This window comes from Amphiura filiformis, chromosome 1 (genome assembly GCF_039555335.1).
Source record: "Amphiura filiformis chromosome 1, Afil_fr2py, whole genome shotgun sequence".
In the NCBI taxonomy this organism is placed as follows: domain Eukaryota; kingdom Metazoa; phylum Echinodermata; class Ophiuroidea; order Amphilepidida; family Amphiuridae; genus Amphiura; species Amphiura filiformis.
The window spans coordinates 53770003-53796911 of NC_092628.1; the positions used below are offsets into that span (position 1 = coordinate 53770003).

The window sequence follows — 26909 nt, forward strand, 5'->3', positions numbered from 1 at the left end:
TCGATCGTGCCGTGTCAAACAATCACGCCAGCGCTGCGTGCCTTCGCGTATACGCGATAGAGCGTTGCATGCTTTCGCGATTACGCGATAGACCATGAACTGTGTGATCATGTGAGTCTTGCGTAGCAGACTCGCCTGTCGCATTTCATGGAACAATCGGCCCTCATTATCGGATGATGCGGAGACTTTGACTGGTGGTACGCTCTCTGTAGTACTCTGTGCTGAGCCCTCAATAGAAAACATATATTGACTGCGAATCCTTCGAAAAAAAGATGCAAACTATTGTCACTTGGTGAAAATTTAGGTTTCACACCACCAAATTATAGTCCCATAGAGATATGTGCTAAATATGCCGTAAGAAAACGCCATCTTTTCTTCACAGGAGCGATTCGGTTCATGCCCGGAGTGTTTCCAGAAGAAAAAAGCTGCTTAAAATGATTAAACATTACTCGATCTCTCCCACTTGTGGTACACTTGCAGGATTGGATTTAACATTACTAATCATGACCAATCCAAATTTAGCCAAAATTATGCACATTTCTGCTCATTTTAATGCTTACTTTAGGTGTAAATGATTTTTCCTGAGAATTGAAATGACGGGAGTACAGCCATATAATAATTTGGTGGTGTGAGATTTTTACCTTTTCGGGCAATAGTTTGCACCATTTCCGTTATGAGCAGTCAATATTTTGTTAAACAGTCGTTCCTTGTCTTTCACTTAATAGATGTTTAATTTTATAATATGATGTATATATTTTATATACTGCAATGTAAATTATGTAAAAAAGAAGATTGTATTCAGAAGCCAACTAGCTGAGTGTCGCTTGTGGTAGATTATTTAAAGACTGGTAAATATTTAATGCCGAAAATTAAACAAACATAGGGTAAAAAAAGGGAAAGGAAGAAGGAAAAAAAAAACACTTAAAATTATGTTTGCTCATTATTTTCTTATCCCTTTGTGAAATATATATTGCACATCCCCGCTCTAAGGCTCCAGCATTTCTGCTTCATAAACCTCTCAAAAAAAGTAACTAACCCCCCTTAAATAATGGCCATTATTAAAAAATTAATAACAAATCTGTAAAATGCGCTGGAAGCAGAATTGATTTTTGCGCATTTTGACACCTCATTTGTAGCAATTGTCTAAATATTGACGTCACAGCGTAATCAATGAAACCCAAGATTTGAAAGTTTCAGTAAATTCTATTGATATTGATTGTATTCAGTATAATGGAAGGAAATCTGTGTAATGATATCTGTGTGTTTCTGTATTGTTGTAAGTGCAACTTTCAAATCTGGACCTCACTACATTAATTTGACCGGTGTTTTGTTTTCTGGGCTATCGTATCAAATGAGGTGTCAAGATGCGCTGAAATAAATTCTGTTTCCAACGCATTTTACAGGTTTGTAATACAATTGCCCGTTTTTTAATAATGGCCATTATTTAATCTAAATAGCAATAGCATTCTGATTCAGAAATCTTCTCTAATCAATTAATGGTATAGTCACGAACAAGATCAAGATCTGTATTTAAACCGTACACCAATATTTCAATATTGTACTCAGAAGAGAATCACGTGAAATAAAACACTGCCTCTGATATTTGTTGTCTGAAAGTATTTTATTTGTTTTATGAACCAACACTATGTGTATTTTACCAAATACAGTAAACAGTATCGACTTAAATAAAGATGTTGGGGTGGGTGGTTAATCAGTCGACCTGGATATATCCAAGAAATGGAGAAAGCTTTTATATAAAAGAAGGTTTACCGATGAAGAGTTTTTGCAAAATGATCCCAAAAAGTAACAAAATCTCAAATATTTTGCAACTGGGAAAAATACAAAAAAAAACTAACAAGCAACATTTTCAAACTTTTTTGCGTTAAATCAATAATATACGACCTTATAATAATTGGTTAATTTTCTTCAACCTGATTTTTTGGCATATTTGTAATGATTACACCATGTCCCAACTTACACCTAAATTTAATCAGCCAACTATGGTGTATTTGTCAAGTCAACAGAGCAATTTTGACATCATGCCATACTCCAAACATTTCCCTCACATGGAACTCAACCTTAAACGGCCAGTGGGGTTTCTTTAACATTACTTGGTTAATTCGACTTAAAATGGACAGTAATCTTTCCTGGTAGTTATTACTAATATTACTTCAGCATTTTGAGTAAAGAATAACATTATAACATTTCAACCAACATCTGCTTTGTAATACTACTTTTTAATTGATACCATAATTTTAAAAAGCCAAAGTTAAGTTTTGGAAAAATTTATCAAAACGGCACACGTTTTCTTATTGTGTTCTTTATATTTGACAAGTTATATTTGCCTATATCAAATCACGAAAAATTGATATATTGCTTTTTTTTGTATCTGAGCTCTTCAGATATTTTAAAAGTATTATTAAAATAATAATTTTACTTCATCGAGCCTTTAAGGTTGGTATTAACCCTGGAATTATGAAATTGTTTTGGGCCTCATACCTGCCATATTGTTGGTCTAAAGTATATAAAAGCATACATATTTAGAATGGCAAAGACTTGAGAACACCATCTGTGAGGTCAAATTTGGCCAAAAATGCTCAATTTTGCTCAGTTTTGGAAGAAAAAAAGATCTCCCAAAACGTAAAACTTGATACAAATATCTAGTTCCCGTGTTTTAATTTTTTTTTAATTTTGATCAACTTCACCAATTCTTTTGACATTTGTGTGAAAATCACATTTTTTATGATTATGTTGCCAAATTGAGCATTTTAAACCATTTTGGGTTTAAATTTTTTAAGTTGGTCAAAATTCAAACAAGTCTTTTGTCATTCAAAATGTATGTACTTTTTATACTTTAGAGAAATAATGAGGCCCAAAAGTTTCCATAATTCCAGGGTTAAGACCAACCTTAATTTGAGGTTTTCTTAACAGCATTTTGATCGTAAATAGCCGATTTTGACAATATGATTCCAAGTAATTTTATCATATGGCTTTAAAATACTAACAGACAATTGTAATAATCGTTGTGAGCGATATCGTCATCTTAGAGTTTGGGGGTGTTTGATAGGTCCTGACGGTATGGTTATCTACATGTTCGTGGATTTTTATTTTAAAATTGCTTGTTCCCTTTCTTACTTACCGAACCAGCTTTGAAGCTCCGCAAATCTCGCAACTGATCTATCACATCACTAATATTATGTCGTCGTGATCACATGATCACACAGATCCAAAATAAATTTAACATTAATAAAGTGAATGTATTTTTAACCGTAAAGCAAAATACTGCCAAGATGACGATAAGCCAGCAAGCTTTTACACTTGTTTCAAATCTGAGTATACAATTTTTGATAATGATATTCCCCAAAATAATACAATCATATATTTAATATAAAAAACAAAACAAAGCAAACCATAGGAAACAAATATTACAACATTTAAATTCAAAATAAGTAAAAAGTACTGTTGCTTTGTTGCATTGTTTGACGCAACATATTCCACAATAGTGGATATTTTCTGAGTAGAAAATAAAATTGCATATAAAATAATTATAATTATTTGATATAAAGTTCTTAAATATAGTAACGTCTGTCATACAGACCCATGTATCTGCACAAAACATTTAATGATGACTGTGGAGTATAACTCCTGCAAACAACGATTAAAATTATGCTCTCAACAAACAATCATATCATAATTCACTTCCTATCATAATTATTTTTTATCATTACTATCAATATTACAATTATTATTATTATCATTATTATTATTATGTATATTTGTGAATTTGTATATTTGAGATGAAACCAAATGAATCTGAATCAACTTCGTGCACATTTTCTACAATGATCCTTCAATTCGTGTTTTCTGACCAACATCATAGTTATGGTCAATGCTGAGACGGCGATTCCATTTTATCTTTAATTTGATTTTAAAAACCCTAAAAAACAGACATTATTTTCATTGACTGTCAATATTTATCACAAATTATTATGCCATATACCTGTAAGTATATAAGATAAGTAGCCCCCGACTTGTCCAAGTTTTCCCAAATGATAAATATCCCGTATCCAGTTCGTCTGTATCATTCCAGACTGAGACCTTCAATAGGTGTAAGCCAATAGTGCAGTGTCGTGATACAAAACGATTAAAAACGATCTGATCAAATACAAAATATACACGCCCTGTGTGTCAATGAAATAAATGCATCTTTTCCTCCTGACCATTTCATACACATGCCTAAAAACAGTGGCGTAACTCCAAAATGAGTATTTTTGCCCAAATTTGACGTCACAGATTAATTTTTCAAGTCTTTTGCCATTCAAAATGTATGTACTTTTATACTTTAAACCAACAATTTGGCAGTTATGAGGCCCGAAAGTTTCCATAATTCCAGGGTTAAGACTAACCTTAATTTGAGGTTTTCTTAACAGCATTTTAATCCTAAATGGTCGATTTTGACAATATGATTCCGAGTAATATTATCATATGGCTTTAAAATACTAACAGACATTATTGTAATAATCGTTGTGAGCGATATCGTCATCTTAGAGTTTGGGGGTGTTTTGACAGGTCCTGACCATGCTGACGGTATGGTCATGTACATGTTCGTATTTTTCCTCTGTATATTTCGGATCTTCAAGGTGGGCGCGATGGATTTTTAAAATTGCTTGTTTCCTTTCTTACTTGCCGAATCAGCTTTGAAGCTCCGCACATCTCGCACCTGATCTATCACATCACTATTATGACGTCGTGATCACATGATCACACAGATCCAACATAAATTTAACATTAATAAAGTGAATGTATTTTTAACCGTAAATCGAAATACTGCCAAGATGACGATAAGCCAGCAAGCTTTTACACTCGTCTCAAATCTGAGTATACAATGTTTGGCAATGATATTTCCTAAAATAATATCATATACTTAATATATATAAAAAAAGCAAAACATAGGAAGCAAATATTACAACATTTAAATTCAAAATAAGTATAAAGTACTGTTGCTTTGTTGCATTGTTTGACACAACATATTCCACAATAGTGGATATATTCTGAGTAGGAAAATAAAATGGCATATAAGATATAATTATTTGATATAAAGTTCTTAAATATAGTAACGTCTGTCATACAGACACGTGTATCTGAACAAAACATTTGATGACGACTGTGGAGTATAACTCCTGCAAACAACGATTAAAATTATGCTTTTTTTAAAAGCATTTTATGATAACTTCGGAGTGTATACAACGAAAACTCCTGCCAAGAAAGTCAAAATGATAAATGCCAAATATATATATAATATTCAAGCAACAAGAACAATATTCATCTCTAAACGACAGTATTATTTTGACAAAGATACATAAAATATGTATGGAGAGTACAGTGGACCAATTGAATTAAACCACATTAAACCACGGCCTAAGCAAACAAATAAATACAAATAATTCAAAAGAAAAAAAAAATGTCCCATTACTTTTAGGGCAACTATTTGAAAATTGAAACATTTACAATTTATTTTGCATTATTGTTTACAGAAATTTACGATGATTTGTTCATTTGACATTAATAATTGGCACCTACTAGCAGAGCTTCAGGAAGTAATTTGTTTTAAATATTAACACGTTTACAGTTATCTATACAAGGACGTTATGGGTACCAGGCTATATTAACTAGGCTATATACAAAATGGAATAAACGGAGTATTATTATACGTTGCATTTTTTGCAAATGCTGGGTTCTGAGGCAAATATATATCACGTTGGCAATAAAATGCCAATAACAGTTATTAGATAATGGCAATTAATGTTTACGAGTTATACAACAATTAAGAACCCAGCATATACTAAATACTGAACATTCTTTTCTTAATATCTTTATAACCATGATAACTAAAACTAACAATAAATAAGGAAGTAGTGTTATTTTAGAGCTCAGAAACTTTGTCAACATGTTCAAATACAGAAAAATCTCCATTTACAAAATTACAGAAATAAAGAAATTTAAACAAAAATGTCAATTATGACAATCACTGAGGTTAAATTATCCTCAAAAGTTGACACCTTTGCCATTCTCCAAAACACATGTTGTGCAACTGGTGCTCCCCATTTGATTGATTGAGGGGTATTTTAATTAACCTCAGTGATTGTAAATAAGTTACATTTTGTCAAAATATCATACCCCAAATAACATGACAAGTACACGATAGTTTATGCTCATAAGGTATAAGAACATGATGTAGATTAATATTCAATTGTATACATAAGTGGTCTGGGTTTATGGAACAGGTTTCTGCATAATCATAATTAGCTAGTACTTAGCACCCTAATACATGATATGTCTTAAATTACTAGTACTGGAGTAGTTCTGTATTTCAATTATACTGAATTTCAGTTATTCTTAGCAATTATATATAAAATAATATAGCAATACAAATTCTTAGACAATTTGCATGCAGCTAATCTTCTTTTGTGTAAGATCATCAGGATCTAGTAAAGTTTGTCCCATTTCCTAAGTATTTTTGTACATGGCAGGATTTTGTCAAAAGCTCGTTACAAATGTAAAATAAATTGCTAATCTATTTAAAAAGAAACATGACATCTATATAATACCGCAATTATCCTTACCGAAGCAACTCGATGATTAAAAGATGGCGGCACATACGTAGTAACGGTAAAATAAAGCAAAAGCATATTTTACCTTTATGTAGTATACTTCACACCGAGTCTTTCGTTTAGTGTATCAGATAAGTAAGTTAGAAACACAAATATATTATTAGTTTCATCCTACTTTCCAATTTCAGCCTCTTCTGCAAATTTCAAATAGCAATGATCATCCATAGTACTGGTCTTTCATTTCAAAACTTAATTGCTGCTGAAGAAGACACACTTTCCGTGATATCCAATCATTGGGCCTTCCAAACGCAAATAATACAATGTCCCTTCTTCACATTTTAGCGGAAATTCTCGTAGATTTCAAACTCTTCTAAGCTTACTTGAGCTGCCTTGTAGAGAAACTTATATTGTTCCTAAATAAAGACGACATGAAAGTAAAATAATAATTATATATACAAAACTAAACAAAGGAAAACCACATCAAACAACATCAAAAATAATAAATATACTATACTACTACTACTACTACTACTACTACTACTACTACTACTACTACTACTACTACTACTACTACTACTACTACTACTACTACTACTAATGATATTGATGATGATAATAGTAATGATTATAATCATGTAATAATAAGCTGGAAGAAAATAATAATGCGATGATAACTGTGATAAATCAATAAATTATCAAACAAAAGCACGTTAATATTTGTATAATTGTATATAAAGTTTTCTTACTGCAGAAGAAAACTTCTCCGTGTTTCAAACTAATTCAGTGGTATATAAAATCAAATCATCAAGTCTACAAACGGACTTAAATACGTACTGAGGTATCTATATAGCACACTTTCCTTTCAGGTAGTCCAAATAAAATTTGAAGCAACTGCATAGTCAGCAAACATAGCATAGAGCATTTACACCCTCACAATGCCTTAGTATATTTACCACATTTTCCACCATGCCAGGTCTGCCCATCCTCAGCCGTTTCACAGACTGGAAGACGTCTACAACATGCTCTACTCTCATCTTTTCCAGCAATGATACAAGAGCACAGAACACACCACTCACACCGAGGCCATCACTGCAACCAAATTGAGTCGACAAGTTTATGTCCATGAGTCCATGATCATCAAAATTGGAATGAACTCAAAATGGAAATATGTATCATAAATATATGATGTTTGTTTGTCACCGTTGAATATGTTGTTTATGTTCCTTTTGTTACATAGCTGTTTTTATGTTTGCTTCACTTACGATTTAAAACACATGAACTTTGTGGTATGACTTGAAACTTTTTTTATTATATCCCAAAGTGGACGTTTGGCGATCGTTCTATAACAATCGTATTTAAATATTTAAATTCAAATTAGTTATTCGATCCCAAAATAGAAAAGATAGAAAAATTAAAAAGACATGAGCAAAAGATATGCGTGGTCGTCTATAATTTGGTAATCATTTTAACAAATTACATGAATTTGATAGAACGTTTTACACAGGGTTTGGAGAAAATTAACACAGCCGATATAGAGGCCCTGCATGAAATTATCGATTGGCTCCAAACAAAGGATTTGAGCCGGTGTCCTTCACCGTAGTTATGGCGGAGTGCAGTCCATTCAATCAAATGTTGTCATCAACCTATTTGATCGTAGTGCATTTGTTATGTGTGTGAGACGAACTGTCACGGTAGATTGCAATCATGCTTTTGTTGAATGCATTTGAGTAGTCCGCCATATTTACGGGATGATACGTCACATGCAAGGCCTCTATTGATAATACGTACATGCAATGAACTACAACAGGTTTTGCATCATTTAGCACTTTCATCTGCTGCTTGTGCCATTTCTCAACCAGTGTTGTCGTTGCAATAAGCGGTGCGGTAGAATTTGGTGTATCTTGTCCAAGAGGCCAGTCGTTGAATTGGAACTGCTGAACAGTTATGGACTTCTGAATAGGTAAAAGGGAAATTTTGCAATATTATATTATGGCTTACACGAATCTCTAAAACGGGATGAACAATAGATACTTCTTAACATAAGCTAACCGGAACCATTACGGGTAATGTTCCACCTGCTTAAAAATATTAATGAAAAAACGAATAGAGTGAACAACAGTTTTATGGGGATGAAATAAATTTATAAAATGGAATAACTTAAGTAAGTATTGATATTATTTACCTTTGGATTTTCATTTTCGTAGACTTTGAAGGTTCTCCCAAATACTTCATCCATGTACTGCTTACTAGTCTGAAACTCTACTGTAAGACTGGTCAGTTGCAAGGTGCCTGAATCCACCCAGTATTTGCCAAGGCTCTGTTTATTTAAAAAAGTGATGCATCTTAATGACGATTTAATTTGCTAAGATTCTTTTATATTAATCAAAAATTTAATAGTTTGAAACGAGATAAAAAGATCTACAACGATAGAAGCTAATCAATGCAATGGAAATTTATTGCACTGAGAGAAAAAATGACGTGATCTAATCAAGCAACATGAAGACAATGCAATGTCGTCAAAATCATGTACAGATTTGTGCATCATGATAAATGATAAAGAACTTGCCTTCTTTTTGAGGTAATTGCCATCAGAATACGATATAAGAAAAACACGTTATAGTTGAAAGCATTGGGCATAAACAATGCAGAACATAGGAAAATGAATAATTAATCGGCACGTAACTCACCTCCGACTATTGCTTCATCGAATCACATATTATTATATGCTAATGTTTTTAAATAAAATATATTTTCCTCAAAGAATTTTATTATTGTCTGTTTTATTACACCCAACATGCTCCAGACTTGAGAGCTCATGGGCTAGAAAGAGATTCTTTTATCCTTATTTATTTTAATCTATAGAGTTCAGCAACGGTACAAATGCCTCTAATTATACAAGCTTTTTTAAAATATAAAATACTCACAGGATCACTTTGGCTCATGCCGTTTAGCATGACAATAGATGGGCATTTCGAACCGTACACCATCCTCCAGAAATCTTCTACTGTGTTTGGCAGTGGCATCTGAGTGATTATGAATTCATTCTTCCTCACATAACCCTGAAAAATGCAATTGGTTATATTTAGAACACTCTTCATGGTTTTGACGAGGAACCTACTTTGCAATCATTTGTATTTAACTTACATCAAGGTAGCAGGCATTGATGTAGTTCGTGCTATCTTCACCACCAGGAACAGTCAAAAATGCGCGTCGCTTTTCACCTATAAAACCAAAGAATATTGTTAAAGCTAATAGGATATGACTCAGATAATAAAATTGGCTAAAAGCCTCAAACAGAAAAGAAGAGTTAAACCTACCCAATTTGTAATACAAATAAAACTTAAGACAAACAAAATTAACAAGTATGGACGCAAACTGTAGCAATCACATTTTTACAATATGTATAAAACTAACGATCTAAGGCCTCCACATATCCTTTCGATACCTTTCTCGAAAACTATACTTGTTGGTCGTTGCTTAATTTGGATCAGAATCTATAGTCCTACTTGACCTTATTCTACCTTTCATGCTTACTTGGCACTTGGTCTTTGAATCTGTTCTTTTCCACGTTGCATGGCGTATATCCAGAATGACATTCATCCTCTGTTGGTACTACGGTCAACTTGGCCAAAATCTGCATAAGTATAATATTCAGTGCGTATTATGTAACATCAACAAAAGTATATTATGCAGTAAATTATGTTGTATTCATATTTAGTTTGTTTCTTTCTTTCTTTTCATGGAACGTTATTAGAGAAGTGTTTTTCAAATAGTTTATTCGACTTTTTTTGTTTTCTCTGAAATATTATTGAAAGCGAGCAGGTAAATCTGATTTCAATATATCAATATATTTTCTCCAAATCCATAGCTAGAGCTATCTGGATAATACACGTAACAATTTAAGCGATGCGAAGTTGAATAACCAAATTCAATTATTCAATGATAAGAGGCTGTACAGGCTGTACCAATGAATGATTGTTTTCCGTCCGTTTTTTAAAATGTTAAATGCCAGCCTTTTCCAAACGAGCCATTAGACCCACGTGAAATGACCTGAAGTTAAGTATAACGCATAAATTCTGATCAAATACTGATCCAATGATGCGTTTGGAAGCGGTAGACTTTTCAACAACACCAAGAACAGGCGCAGATCATCAATCATTTAATACAACCTGTATTATCTATAGTCTCAAATGCAGCCATAGAACTAATGGGTCTGGACACTAATATGATACAGTTCTGAATGAGCTCAGCACCGACGACACGACAGCAGAAAAAAAACCACTACATTTTGTTAAGGGGTGGGGTATGAACGTTCGGACAGTATTTATTGTGGGACATAATAGAGCACATCAGACATACCGAATTGCATTCTGAATACGAAGAATGTCCTTCTGATATCAAATAATGTTGGTTTTTGAAATTCGCAATGTAATACACATTTTATGGCAAATGATTAAAAATTGATATTTTGATATTTAACAGTACTGAAGTAAATTTTATAAATCTGATGATTTATACTTAAAGTGTATGTAGGTGGGATGAAAAGTCGACGATCAATTGAAAATTTTGACATTTCGTATTGAAGATATGGATTTTTTTCCCAAAACACCAAAAAAAATTAGGTCTTTTTGGGAAAAATCAATATCTTCAATATGAAAGGTCAAAATTTCCAATTGATCGTCGGCTTTTCCTCCCAGCTACATGCACTTTAAGAACATGTCATTAGATTTATAAAATTTACTTCGAGGACTGTTATATATCAAAAATGTGAAAAATATCAAATTTTAATAATTTGTCATAAAATTTGTATTATATCGTAAATTTCAAAAATGAAAATTATTTGATATAAAAAGACATTCTTCGTATTCAGAATGCAATTCGATATGTCTGATGTGCTCTCATGTCCCACAAAAAATACTGTCAAAACGCTCAAAACGCTCATTCCAGATCCCTTAAGACAAACAATTGATGAACTTTCACGAATAAAGTGACAAAACATGTACCTCAAACTGGGTGTCCAATTTAGATTTGCCTTTACTCTTCTTGTCTGGAGTATGTAAGTCACTAAATCCCTGCCTGAGATTCGTCACGAGGATACCAGTATCACCACAAATGAGCGCTTCTTGTACTGCGTCATACACGAATTGGTATTGTTGCTGAGAAGAGAAGCAGAAGTTTGACGAGTTTAGTAATATTTGCCTCAATAATTAACACAAGGTAAAATTAATAATTTTTAGGCAAATTTCAAAACCGGGAAGGGAATTTATGTTAAATTTAATATCCAGTAAGCATCATATAAAGTATTAGTTAATGGGTGAATGTTCTTAGTCAGCCACGGTAGTGAACTTGTAAGCAGGATTAGGAAATAAAACTAATACTGGAATGTACTTTTTGCGACTTTGCGACAATGCGTCTGGAACCACCAGACTTCATCAGGGAACTGACCCGTTGGACACTGTGTACCTCTATTTAAAGGATACAGGATTCTGGATCATGAGGAACAGTGGCATAGAAGAGGCATCAAAGAATCCATCTGGGAGCTTATCAAGCAAACATCACTTAACAAGAGAAGGGGACACCGCTTCAACATACCTCAAGCATGGGACCAGGCCATCAACATGATCAAGATGATATCTATAGCCGTCTATCACGTGAACGGTGCAACAGGTCAGTTGCCTGATGAAGTCTACAGGTTCCATACGCCACGTCATGAAGTTGCAAAAAGTAAGTTCCAGTATTAGATTTATTTCTAAACTTATAAAGTATTAGTTAGCGTTGAGAAACAAGCATGTCAAATTTCACGTTCTTTACATTTTCCCAAACTTTTTTTTCCAACCTCACAGAAGTAGAGAGCGTACATTACACATAATAAAGTTGTTGTCAGTGAGACTTACCCATGTTTGCACCATGTTAATCCTATCGTCTCTGAGTTTCCTGACCGTGCCATTGATATCTATCTTCTTCTCTGCTTCTGCCATCGTTAGTGCAGCGTCCAGAGTAATAAAGGTACCAGTACGCCCAACGCCAGCACTTAATAGACGCAAACATTTCATAAATGAAGATTAAGGCAAAAATATTATGCGACTGATAATATACTTGTAGAAGAAATGAAACAATCGGGAATAGGACATTTTCAAATATTTTGCCGATTGTTTACTACTTCACATGCTTACTAATCTGTTATTTCCAAGTTATAACTTTATGGGTTCGTGTGACAGTTGGTAAGATCAGGTTAAAATTAATTTAGTTAAAATGTTCTTCTTTTAAAGACTTTTTAATAGCCAATATCAAGTAATTGTAAATATTTTCTCGCTGTGTCAGCAAAATAGATAAATCATTTACATAAACTTGTTTATAATTTTCGACACTATGCATAATGTGTCTTAAACCTGTCTAAATAATTTACACTGACTGGTATACTGCTATACCAATTACCAAGGCATTGCCACTAGTGCCTTTATTCTGGAAGACGTGTGACACGCCTGAACAAATGGTCGAAGTTTCAGACGCTGTTAATTTTATTTGACTGAGTCTATGAATCCTACCTGCAGTGAATGATTGGTAAGCCCGCGTCTTCTGCTTGATAAGCATTGACGACTCGTAGGAAGTTGATGAGTGGTGTTGGATATTCAGGGACTCCCATATCAGGCCATGAAATGAAATGGAATTGTCGTATCTCCCGTGGTTCAGATTCACCGTCCTTTATATTCCAAATTATCAAGTCAAAAACACAGATAATCACACAAATATCGAAAATGCACATAACTTAATTTTGTATAGTCAAGTAGGCATAATGTGCAATATAATTGATGCATCCTTCACAAATTTTCTGATAGGATATGATAAAAAAATCAAAATACCCTGTAGATGATCAAACTTGGAGGGCAAGGGGGTTTATAAAGACTATTTTGCTTGCCGCGTACAAAAAGTGATATCGCGTGTAAACTTGGTATTAACATTGAAATAGTATTTGTCTTTCATATAGGCTAAAAAGCCCAAATCCAGTGAAAATTTCATTTATGTATTTATGTATTATCGCAACCTATTGTGAGAGGTAGTGCCTCCAGTTAGTAGAGCGTGTAGGAAAAGACAGCACTAGATTATCATGATTATTGCATAAATTGAAAGCTTATCATTTGAATTCTTTAGCACCTTTGGGACTGTAAAATGAAAAAAATGCTCGACAGTATTGACCTTGACAACACCACAATGAATTCTGACTACCATTAATAAAAATGCAAGATTTTTGGTTTCATTAGTATTTTAGTTAATAGTTTTGTTCTCACAACAGATACCTTTTCAAGGACGAAGTCCCTGACTACGTAATCAGCATATTCTTGGGTCTTCTTATGACGTAAGCGCATCGGTGGGTAGTCAAAAGGCTCTTTGTTATCCGTCCAATATATTTCACACTTCCTCTGTTAAAAGATTATTTTTCAAATATATAGAATATGATAAAATTGTACTGGTTTTATTTCACACTGAGATCACACAATTTTCAAATTATAATGAAATCCATTTTATCATGCTTATAGTCTAATGAAACTGTTAAAATGACCCTTTCTTAAAGTGTGGGTTTTTGCACAAACACATAAAATTAATATGTGACCCGGCAGCACAAATGAGCCGTAAATTCCCTAAATTGTATTCTGAGTTACGGTGTAAAATGTGTACGAAGGTCATATTCATCGGTAACTTAAGCTGGCCCGACATCCGTCTCAAATTGATAGTCAAAAACTAATCAATAATCCTATTGTTGAAGTGGATAATAAGCTTCTACCTTAGATGGCTATAGAACTTTTAATAGCTCTGGTCTTTGTTTGCTTATATTGCTAAATCCTGTTCAAGTGGTGGGTTACCAGGCATTGTATTTTGTACATGTATGCATAACCAACAATTAACAATGAGAGAACTTTCTTAAACCTCGTTGACTTGGGGATGATTTGAAATGACCGCCAATTATGACTGTTTGATATTTATTGCCAACAATGTGGAAAAAGAGACACATGTAAAAACGTAAAAGCTATAATTTTTTGAAGGAGCAAAGTTTAACAAACCATAACCCCGCTTCTGGATATCGTTTGAAGTCAAATGATATACCATTTTAAGTTTATGATGTTTATTTTTAAACACGAAATTGACCGGTGGAGGAATTTACGGCTCATTCGCCGTGGACGGTCACATATTCTGCAAAAAAACAAAAATATATAAAGAAAATACTTTTAATCACAACGCTTTACTCATTAATTACCTTTCCTTGTTCTACCGGATTGGTTAACATTACAATCTTTGTGGACTTTTTCTCCCACGCCATACGCCAAATATCTCCCATTGATAATTTGTTTGGACCTATAACCAAAGCAAACAATAGATGAGTTGACATCAATGTTTATCTACAAAGGCAAGGGACCGGTATATCGATATGCATGAGTGAACAAAATATGATGTGCGCGCATACTGCCAGGCAAAAAACAATGGAAATTGTGATGATGCGTGCGAATACTGCCAGGCATTGGCATCAGCAGTCAACTTGTAAATGGAATATTGAAGTACGTGTGTTAATAGCCACAAAATACTAGTATGTAGGCTAAACCACATCACAAATAATAAAGACGTAACATATTACCCAATACGAATAAAAGTTACATGGAGTCCGATAGCCTAAGATTCCTTTCTGCGTACACGGTGAATACATGAATATCCATCCACATGTCATAGCAGGCTTAATACTAGTCTTCATTCAAAGCCCGCTTAATTAAGGGTGGCTTACGATTTGTTTTTAAATTTCGAATTTTGTCACAACTATGTCACCTAAAGCCTTGGTTTTTGCAGGTTATATTAGTTTACAAATATTGTGTAAAAAACAGAGTTTTGAAAAACATTGAGGGTGTCATCCTCAGCAAATGTAAGACGTAACGGAAGTATAGGAGTTTCAAAGAACAATATAATTCAGAGATGATTGAACCCATGAGGCGTTGGGCTCTCCCAAGCAACCGCTGGAGGCGCATCGTACTGTGAATCGGATGAATTGTAGGAAGGTTGAAAACTATTCCGAGACATTCCAACTGGATTCCCAGCATTTTGATCATATTTTGCACCAAAAGATGGAATATTTCATTACCTTGGCCAGCTAGATATATCTTATCCTTGTAACCCTGGAAAATAATAGTGAAAATAATCATGTGGCGAACATCATCAGATAAAAACAGTGAATAATGATAATGTGTGTTGCTATTCTTCGAGTTTCGATAACAACATTTCAACAACAACAATAACAACAACAACGACGACGACGACGACGACAACAACAACAACAACAACATCAACAACAACAGCAGTAATAATAACATATAAATAAATAATAATGTGCGCAGCGTTTTAATGTTTGACAAAAAGTACGAAGATCAACTAAAAGTCTTTATAAACGTAAGAGAAGCACCAATTTCCTCTCAGTGATTCATAACATAGAACTGACCTTTACATAAGATGCGTTGATGTAGTCTGAAAGTCCTACACCAGCAACCTCTTCCAATTTCACACGAGAATGGTCATCTAAAAAAAAAAGACGACTCTTGACTAAATTGTTTTATGCTATGTCATGTTTAAAATGATCGAACCGCATTGTAATGAAGGAAAAGTTAGACATGTATAAAACGTTTTTTTACCTAAATTGGCCTATTATGATCATCATTTGTAACACCGTCATTTAATGTAGGCCTAATGTATAATAATGTTCTAAGCCTAGTAAAATTTGAACTGTACGTTCAAAGGAACTTTATCAATAAGAGATGAAAATAAGAACTGTCCGTTATAATTGCAATACTTACAAGCAGCGATATTTTTGAATCGATTCTTTTTAATGTTTTCATCTGTTTGGGAGACAACCCATGGAAACTGTTGGTCGTAAGGAATATCCTGTGATAAGAAAGTGGATAAAACAAAACGGTTATTTTTCTTACCTCATTAAAAATGTTATAAAAGAAGATACATGTTATGCGATTATTTGTCCCCTGCACATTGTTATGTTTGAGGCAACAACTTCGTGGTACTGTTTGACTATTTTCAATATATTGGACATACCCGATCGGCATCAAAACAGTGATGATATGAAACTGCGCTGAAATATTCCGCTTTCAGAAAGCCCAATACGAATTATTTGCCAAAAACGGGTTGAGCTACTACTTATTCAAACATAATCCATTTCCATGCATCCTTCTCACAAAAGTTCACACAAAAACATATCAAAGTCCAGGAAAATTCCAAATACACGCAGTGCAACAGTGTCTAATTTACATGAATCAAAATGGGTTCATCGCCGACGTACAGTTTTTGAGTAATAGGCAAAAAGGTCAAAAGTAAAAGTTTGGGCTCCGCAGGGGTCTACAATATTATTGAGAAATGTTCCGATTTAGAATAGGTACAATGTTTTGGATGTTTTGTTACATAGGTAACACTACAAAATAGGTCTTGGGGCTCCATGGTCTTTGACTTTTTTTGCCTTCTTACCCAGATAACAAAGCACCTGAGATATAGCAAACTATTCTTTGTTTGAAATATATTTGCAAGAGGAACAATCTGAATTCATTATCATTTAAATCCAAATTTTACATTTGAACTTTTTGCCAATAATAACTCTTTTTCTGAATCCTTGTGATGAGAGGAATACATTGGTATGGAGTTAAAAACAACTCTGACATTTCCATTTTGCATAAGCGACCATTTTGGATTTGGCCAATTAGACGTTGCTCCGTTACGTAGATTTTCTGAGACTTTATATTTTTACGTGTGCATTTGGGAGATAGATGTATGTGAAATTAATTATGTTGCAGTTAATTGTTGCAGTTGACAAACAAATACTCCGTTTTTAAAGCACAGAGAAAAGCAGATTTGATATGTTATTGGCCTTAACACAAGAAACGTAAGAAACGTAAGACATATGAAAATAATGCAATTAATGGCTTCCTTGGCTCATATCCTATATAAGACCATAATCACGTATTAACTTTAACAATATAAATTATCTGTAGACATGGAACGGCATTTTAAAATGAGGAAGGTTGCGACATAAAAGAACTCACCTTGAATTCCGCCTTGAATCCTTCAGCCTTATTAGCTTTCTTCTTGGCAATATAGCCAGGTAGATCCTCAATTTTAATAGGCTTTGGTTTCGGTTGAGGCTTCGATTGTTTCGGAGACAATGAAGCCGTATTATCCAGGGTCTTTGACTTCAGATGTGCATCAGTTTCGTCTGGTGGTAAATCATTCGTGGTTGATCTTTCAAGTCGAGGACTTCCATGCGCTGGTAGTGTTTGCGTCTTTACGGGAGTCATAGGTTTAGGTGCAGGTTTATGATCTTGCTGAGGTATTTCATTCCGAAACTGAGTTTCTGCCACATCTAACATGATATCATAAATATAAGAAGATGTCTGCTTGATCATTTTGATAGTTTATGTTCTGATCGATCATAAAGTATACAACATGTATAAACATTACTTATCCTTAAATTTCTATCAAAATATAATTACATTATGTACTTTTTCAATTCATGGGCTCGACCCAAAACCATTCCATATTGAGCTTCCGCCTTACACAATATCCCACAAGCCGTTTCTTTCATGTTACTACTAACCTTGTGGTGCGGGAGATCCGTTTCCTATCATTCCATGGTTGACATAAGGACTGACATTTTCGTCTGGTGCTGATACTTCATCTGTCTTTCCAATCGGGAGGTCTTTTTGTGGTCTGGTATGTCTCTGCATCTTTCGTCTGATTGAATTGAATAATTGTAGCAATTTGTGAACCGATAAGTGGTCAACGATTATGTAATGCAATTACGCTATGTTTTTAAGCACTACCCATGCAGAAGACACAGAAATATTTGTAAAACGTCACAAACGTTATTTTGGTCATAAACTTATTTCTGTTTTGGTCAAAACGTTTTACTAATATTTGAATGGCGGGTTATACATAAGGGTAATGAAAACAGTTAAAAAATGTTTTGCATGTAAAAACACTACAACATCAACAAAAAAATGTTGTTAAAATGACGTTGCAAAATATTTTGGGAAATAATGTTGCAAAATATTTTGTCAACATATAATAACATTATGTTATGAATTATTTTTCAAAAATGTTTTCTAAATATTATTAAACCGTTTTAATGGCCTAGCTACCCATTATATACGGTATCCTTCTGCAAAACCTTTGCGTTTGATAAGTTTTCAGATCGAAAAACACTTTTTACGGAGTCTTAAACTTTTAGTCTTTTTTGCAAAGTGTTAGAGGGACAGAATTTTGTTCCTTATTTATATATGTATTTAATCTTTTTATTTTACTATGTAAAGGTATTGCTTATAGATATTCCTAACCACTAACCTCCACACAAAATATAATATCAGAAGCACAAGTAGTAATATTATGATCCCTGCTACTGCACCGACTATAGCTGCAATTGGAGAGGTCACACCTTGTTCTCCTGAATCTAAATACGAAAAGTGAATTTTTAATGCAGAAGCTTACATGTACTTGTTTTACAGGGCCACGGTTGGGTAAAATGCTCGGGCTACAGGGGCCAAAATCAAAATAATAACCATCTTTCTGCCTTTATCACTTGATATTAGCATTATTGCAAAATGAACAGTAAAAGTCTTTTTTTAAGTTTTGGAACACGGCTTGCAGGAATGGTAGGTCAAACGGCAGGGTGGGAAGCACTTCAATATTGTTGGTGACGCGTATGTTGGGCTTAGGCTGCTAACGCCCCCCCCTTTTTTTTACCATCGTTGTCACACAATGACCCAATTTAAAAAAAGAACATAGCCATTTGACGCGTTTTAGATGTCAACAATTCAATAGGTTACTTTAGGCCTCTGTGGCCTGTTTTTGATTTTTTTTATCCGAAGACCTGTTTTCTTCTCAGCCAGTGATCCCATAATTTAGGTACAAAAATCCTCTTTTTTATGCACACAAATCCCCAAGTGCTTGCAACCAAGTCAACTGGCGAGATCATTGTGCTGGACTCCATACTACAGAGTCAATCTAAGCGTGATCTTTACACGAAAATATTACATGTGTGTAAAAGACAAGACACAAATAAACAAATTGATGTTTGAAGACCATTCTTTATATTATGTGGAATGCTGTTTAACGTGACATGGCGCAAGGCTGCTACTCACAAGAGCATAGTTTTCCGTATTTAACAACGTTTAATATAAAAGGACTTATTGTGTTGTAAGCGCAGAAAACATTACAGTGTTTTAAATTTAAAAAATTGTATATCGTATACATGTATGCTAATATCAAATAAAACTTACCGTCTGCACTATGTGTTGCAATGGTAAGACTGTCTGTGGGTCCTTCGCCGACATTCGTTTTGGCCGACACAACAAATGTGTAAGAAATCCCCGGCGACAAATTTGTGAAAGATACTTTTGTTTTTGATGTATTTTCGTTATCAGCGGTCTTCGTAAGGGTATCTATTTCTGACAATGAATATGTGTAGCCTGTTATGACACCGTGTCGCTTTGTGCATTCTGGTTCACTCCATGTAAATGTCAAGGTAGTATTTGAAATGCTTGCTCCTTCAAGACCAACAGGTGGACCAGTAGGTTCTAGATAGCATTAGACGAAAATGATTATGTTAAATTATGTTAAATATTTAGAAAAAAGTGACTGTATTTCAATAGTTTCATTTTTTCAATATAATATATTGTAGTACTAACGGTGCCGTTTATATTGCTTGCTTGCTTGCTTGCTTTCATTAACAACAACAGCAATGCAGCAACAATAATGAAGAAAAAAGGCACAATTTGCAATAGTTACCGAATGGCTAATACTCCATTTAGCATGTTGCTGGCTATGCCCCCCCCCACATTTTATTTAACATAATTATAAGCTCTATAATGAATATTGAGCTTTAACCTCTCCCACCCCAAACAAACAAAAAATCCCTATCGTTTTCTTACTTCCTTCTTTTGTTATTCCGTTCTTCGAGGCAACACCACCGCCAGCGATTACACGTACTTCATAAGTAGAATACGGAAGCAAATTCGTCAACGTAACTGACGTCGTTCCAGACTCAGAATCCGCGTAAGTTTCAAACTCGTTATCTACACTTTGGCATTGGTCCCTTTCAGTGAGTCGATACTTTATTTGATATGTCAAGCTGTCTGTGCATGACTCTGTAGGATACTCCCAAGATACAACAAGCTCGGTAGACGATGAAGCGTTGACAGCTAAGTTTACGACTGTAGCAATAGTTGGAATTCAAGATAAGATTTGGGAAATGTTAAGGGTATCTAATATCATGATTTTTATCAGTGTCTCCTTTTTTTTCTTGCAAATTTATGAAGTACATAAATATGTTCATTACCTCATGTCCTGAACTTATAAAATATCTTTACATACAAATTGCTTTTAAACCATTTTTGTAGGATGTTGCAGTGGTTGCACAATTATTTTGCCACACTGTGCATGCAAGCATAACAGTAAATTGAAAAGCGCGCGCATCAAAGTTGTTAAATTTTGGCAAACATCCATGTCGAAAAATTAATTTCTTCATATGTGCTATTTATCCTTTCTGTGACTTCCATCGAGTTTTTTTTTAAATAAATATTGTTTAATTTAAGAGATTGTGAAGATCCCTCATAAATAAAAAAAAATGTAGGCCTTTTGAAATAAAAAGACCTTCCACCATTTAGCTGAAATACTAATCTTTCTTAGCATGTAAGTTATTTCCGTCGACAACTAATGGCACACTTGAGGGAAACGAATTGAAACATAACATTATCAAAGTGATTTTAAAAGGGAGTAATATTCCAAACCACAATAGCTCTAAGCCATTGTGTGTGTCCAAGGCCACACCATTTTTGTATACGCGGTATAGTGGAATGGCGGTTCCTTTTACCATTTGTCCTCCCATGTTAATCCAGATAACAAAATGTTAATTTAAAGTCTCATTGAAAATGAATTTTTATTGGTGGCACATACCGTGTTTACAGAAAAAATGACAATTTTATTCCAGACACCGTCAAAATGTCAAACTTAGTATTTTTTGTATTATATTTAAGTAATTAACTGCAGTTTCTTTATTCAACATCATAACATGGTCATACTTGACAAATTTATGATGAATGAAAAGACTTTCAATAAATATTGAAAAAAAAAAAACCCGAAATTACTCATGCCTAATTTACAAAATAATATCATGAATACATAATAAGCTGTAATTAGCTAATTTGCATAATTAAATACTTTTTGTGTATTTTTGGTTATCAATTGAAAGAACTTTGTATACATAATATGTGTGCAAAAAAACCCAGCACCCTGATATCATATATGATTTTATTTTGGCATCAATTTTGCATATTAATTAGCTGAACTTGCAGATGGCCGAAATTGCTAAAATAGTATATTTAGTTAATTTATCATAATTATTCAATGATAGATTTTTAAATTTGGTTTTCTTTGACGAAGTCAGAAAAGATAGGCATTTAACCTGTGATACTTAAATTAACGCTGCTTTTTCAAGCAAGCGTCCAAATAAACCTGTAAAATCTCGAAATGTGTCAATTTTTTCATTAGCCATTTGTGGCAGATTTGCATTCCATTAATTATGAGCATCTTAAAATTGACACTACATCACAATGCATTGACCGATTTCAATTCCGTTTTTAGATTTTTGATGTTTTAATAAAGCTCATTTAGGCATCCATTTTGAAATACATGTGATAGTCTGTGATATCATAACGAGGCATCAATTTTGATATTTTGTCTAGTTTGTCTTTTGGATATGTAATGAAAAGGCATGTGGTGGATATAATAACATACCTGGGGATGTAAATGGTGAGTACAATTTAGATTGCCTAGTTGAAACGGATTGGACAAACAAAGGTAAATTAGTTACCCAAATCACAAAAGTGGTATGGTGGTATAGGTGACGAGAAATTAAATTTTTTTCCACATTGATGTAGTATGGTTGTGGTAACCTGTTACCTTAACAGGCTTAATTAAGTTTCAGTGAAATAATGTCGCTAGTTAAAAATACAAAATATAGCTCAACATTGAAAATAGAAGCATTTTAACCAGTTCGATTTTTGATAGGTGTAGAGCACTGAAAATCACCAAGTTCATTTAAGTCATAAAATAAATCATAAACCACTTATATTCTACATATCAACATTATTTCTCTATAAATGCGTTAGCAACACGTATCCAAAATTTTAACGAAATCCGTTGATAGGTAGCTTTCCAAAATGAAGTGAATCAAAAACATCAGTGATGTACCACCTTTTGGCTTCTACCTTTAAAAGCATGTAAGCTACATTGATACCGTCGCCACCAATATAGAACGAGAATATTTGCCCCTTCATTTTGCATACCACTTTGTCAAATTTTTTCTCATTTCTTCACAAAATGCAAAAAAAAAAAAAATGCAATGGGTGTAATACCCCTCAAGCATTCATTAGTGCATCCCGGGCAGTACATTACATCAAACAAACAACATGATCAATGAGCGATGGCCCAAGAGACGAGGAAGTGAAGAGACGAGGAAGTGAAAGAGAAGAGGAATACAGAGACATACCACGGGGCCAGATAAAGAAATTTAAAGACAGAAAATGGACAAACTGGTTCACATGAAGATATAGCAAGACAACTTTCTTAGAATTTGTGTCAAATAATATTACATCTTTAGTACCTGAAGTAGCTGTTATTGCATCGATGCTATCACTGTACGGTCCCAGATTTCCTTCTCCGTATGCGCTTACTTTAAATTGATACCTCATACATTGAAGCAACCCTCTTTCAAACGCAATCTGCATATTTGTTGTGTAATCCCCTGGGTACTCCCCTGTTATAGTAGCACCGTTGTTATCAATCAGTTGGTAAAAGTATCCTCTTATCATACCATGTCTACTACCACATGGGACCTCATCCCATGAGAAGCTGAGGCGATTTACATCAGTAGATGTAAGTTTAACGTTAGATGGTGCTGCACTTGGTGCTGAAAAAAAAAAAGAATGAATGAAAATACGTGGTTTTTTATTTTAACTTTTCATTATATCTGTTTCTGTGTCTTTGAATAAAGAATTTAGTAATATGAGAACAAAGTACAAAATATGGTTCAAGCATGCATTTACAATCTTCTATGTCTGGTTAATGTTACCACTTTCAGCAGCATTCCTTTCCAAGATGTGTCACCTCATCCCGCTGGTATGCCACTGTAACTTATGTTCTTATGCTTAGTTTGCTGATACTTTGCCTTTGCTTGATCCTGTTTACCTCGAAGGTCTGGTTACTCTTGGCTAATCCATTGAGGTCAATGTGATGTCCTCTTTAAGCCCATAGACATCATATATTATATACTTAGACCAATAAGGAACCAGGGATCTGGACGAGCTAGCTGGAGGAATGGCAGCTATATGCAAATTAGGAGTGTTGAAACAACATCCGCTTCATAGGTCAATGAACTTTTACCGCCAGAAGATCAGTAGGGCTGATGATGCATTCAGGACAAAACGTAAGTCCAGTTGCCCAGATTGTGGTTCAATCATTATTATCATGATGATCGGGTAAACTTACAGTACTTACTAGAAATTAAACCAGACAAATAAAAGGAGAATAGTCACCACACCAGTTGGCACCCACACTAGATTTTACCTGACAAAATCCCAGAATGATACCAGTATTGATCTGTCCTGGAATCAGGCACTTCTAAAAAGTAGGATGACAACCTATCACAGTCAAACCAAGAATAGATAACGGACATCAACTCAAGCCAACTAAAATTGGCATGCTACCTGGTACATATCCTAGCCAACTGGGCTGATAAAGAACAAAGTAAAATTAGCTAGAAAACCTGATTTAAACGGCATGAAGAGAAGAGTGAAAACTGAGCTAGCACCCTCACTCTCAAGAACCATCATTTTCTCGATACAAAACATTATACGTTATGGTAAAGTGACGTAAAGTATATCAAGTTTAAACAACTTGGGTCTATATAGGCTTTGTAGATTTTCGTAAAGCTTTTGATTTAATAAATCATGATGCTCTATTATTTAAGCTGAAACGATATGGTATTACTGGTAATGTTCTTAATGTTTTGAGTTCAATGTATATGCAATTAAATGCTTGTGTCAGAACATCTACAAGTATAACAAATGTTTTTTCTTGTAAGGCTGGAGTTCAGCAAGGTTCTTTGCTGTCACCATTTTTATTCAAACTTTTTATAAACGATTTGAGTACACGACTGAACTCTGACGACACTGAAAAAGTGCAGATAAATCAATGTTTTATCAGTCATCTACTATTTGCTGATGACTTGGCTCTTATAAGTGGCACTATCTTTGGTCTACAAAAACAACTTGATGTTCTAGCAGAATATTGTCATGAATGGGGCCTTTCAGTAAATATAGATAAAACTAAAATCATGGTATTTAAACGAGGTGGTGTTCTTAAACGTACTGAGAAATGGTTTTATAAGGGAACAAGAATAGAAGTGGTCAATACCTTCAAGTACCTAGGTAATGTGTTTTCAAGTAATGGGAACTGGCTTAATGCACAGAAATCCACTGCATCGCAAGCTAACAAAGCTTTCTTTGGTCTCATAAAGATTTTGAAAAGCTATAGTCCTCTCCCTGTGGATGTTCTATTCAAGATTTTTGACACAAAAATAAGACATATACTCCTTTTCGGTAGTGAACTTTGGGGAACATCTGAGTCCCAGATAATTGAAAGAGTACATATTAAGTTTTGTCGTTATGTTCTTGGTGTATCTAAATCATGTAAATCTATCCCACACTGTGCCATTCGTGGTGAACTTGGTAGAAATGCACTGTTGGTAAATTCACTTATTAACTGTATTAAGTATTGGTTTTACATTTTATCACTGGATAATAACAGGTTTTTAAGACAAAGCTATGAGTTTCAATACAAAAAGGCAGAGAATGGTAAAGAATGCTGGGCTATGAAGATCAAAAATATTCTGTACTCTTACGGTTTTGGTGAAATATGGATTGCTCAAGGTGTTGACAATGTAAATTATTTTATTGATGTTTTCAAACAGAGATGTAAAGATATTGATATACAAAATTGGCGAAATGCATTAAGTACATATTCATCACTTACTTTTTATACTCAAATCAAAGAAAATCTAGTGGTGGAAGACTATTTATTGTGGCTGGAGAAACCATTTCATAAAATACTTCTGACCAAAGCCAGATTGGGTGTTCTTGAGTTAGAATATGTTCGTGGAATATGGTTTAAGGTTCCTCGAAATTTACGTATTTGTAAAATCTGCCACACTGGTGAAATTGAAGATTTGTATCATTTTGTATTAAAATGTCCTGCTTATGCTAATGAAAGAAATCGCTTATTGCCAGAGTGTATTCCAAATTTCAATTATTTTATTACTCTATTTCAGTCTAGAAATCAACAAACTATAATTTCATTATCAAAATTTATTTTTAATGCTCATAAAATCAGGCAAACTCTTTTGCCCCCTGGTGATGGGTAAATATATTGTACTGTACTTTATTGTATTGTAAGGCCGAAGGCCTATATATACTGAGAAATAAAATCTCTCCATATGGAGAGAACTGAACTGAACTGAACAACGCAGATTAACGGGTGAAATGAACAGCAAGTAGCTTAAAATATTGTTTGAGAATTTTAAACAAGATGCTTTTAATACAGCGTTTTAAGATTGTTATTTAGTATATTTGATCTGGGCTATCCGAATGCTTGTACATAAGGCAAACATAGTATACTCACCTTGGGAAGATGTTGTCATTCGAATTATTGATCCATCAAGTCCTTCTCCAAAGTCATTGACAGCACGGACGTAAACCTCATAAGTTGAGAAAGGTAGCAAATTTCTTATAGTTGCACTCAATGTTGTAAATTCTCCTGCAGATAATCGATCGCCATCTGTAACGTGCTGACATTGGTCTCTATTAACCAATCGGTATTCTACTATGTATCTGTCTACAGCACAATGAGTGGTTGGAGCCTGCCACAGGATAGTAATATCCGTTTCTCCAGGATTTGAGGTGTGTATCATTATCTGATCAGGGGCTGAGAAAAGTTAAACAAGGACGAAGAAGATATACACCCATGAATACTAAACTTAAACACACTCCAATGCCAGAGAATGCACATTCACAATAACACTTATGACTTACGCCCTCCTTATCTACACACATGAATAATAAATACCTGGATATGATATGATATAAATACATAAATCCAAGATATACATCCAAGATGGTTGAAATCATCCAAAAGGTAAAGTGTTCAACCATA

General features: G+C 34.0%; 1 protein-coding gene across 1 annotated transcript in view; it reads right to left on the reverse strand.

Annotated features, from left to right (window-relative positions):
• Positions 1–1602: 1602 nt before the first annotated feature.
• Positions 1603–26909, reverse strand: part of LOC140161651 (receptor-type tyrosine-protein phosphatase F-like) — a 29664-nt gene continuing 4357 nt past the window's right edge. The window contains exons 3-24 of the mRNA XM_072184953.1: positions 26379–26681; positions 23305–23610; positions 20573–20854; positions 19922–20218; positions 18987–19092; positions 18241–18377; positions 17690–18006; positions 16439–16526; positions 16087–16163; positions 15733–15766; positions 14863–14960; positions 13907–14029; positions 13157–13311; positions 12506–12641; positions 11615–11767; positions 10146–10245; positions 9756–9832; positions 9536–9670; positions 8794–8928; positions 8400–8563; positions 7565–7700; positions 1603–7024 (exon numbers count right to left, since the gene is read on the reverse strand). Coding sequence (XP_072041054.1) covers positions 6950–7024; positions 7565–7700; positions 8400–8563; positions 8794–8928; positions 9536–9670; positions 9756–9832; positions 10146–10245; positions 11615–11767; positions 12506–12641; positions 13157–13311; positions 13907–14029; positions 14863–14960; positions 15733–15766; positions 16087–16163; positions 16439–16526; positions 17690–18006; positions 18241–18377; positions 18987–19092; positions 19922–20218; positions 20573–20854; positions 23305–23610; positions 26379–26681 — 3434 coding nt within the window. The 3' untranslated portion in view covers positions 1603–6949. The remainder of the gene's footprint in view (positions 7025–7564; positions 7701–8399; positions 8564–8793; positions 8929–9535; positions 9671–9755; positions 9833–10145; positions 10246–11614; positions 11768–12505; positions 12642–13156; positions 13312–13906; positions 14030–14862; positions 14961–15732; positions 15767–16086; positions 16164–16438; positions 16527–17689; positions 18007–18240; positions 18378–18986; positions 19093–19921; positions 20219–20572; positions 20855–23304; positions 23611–26378; positions 26682–26909) is intronic.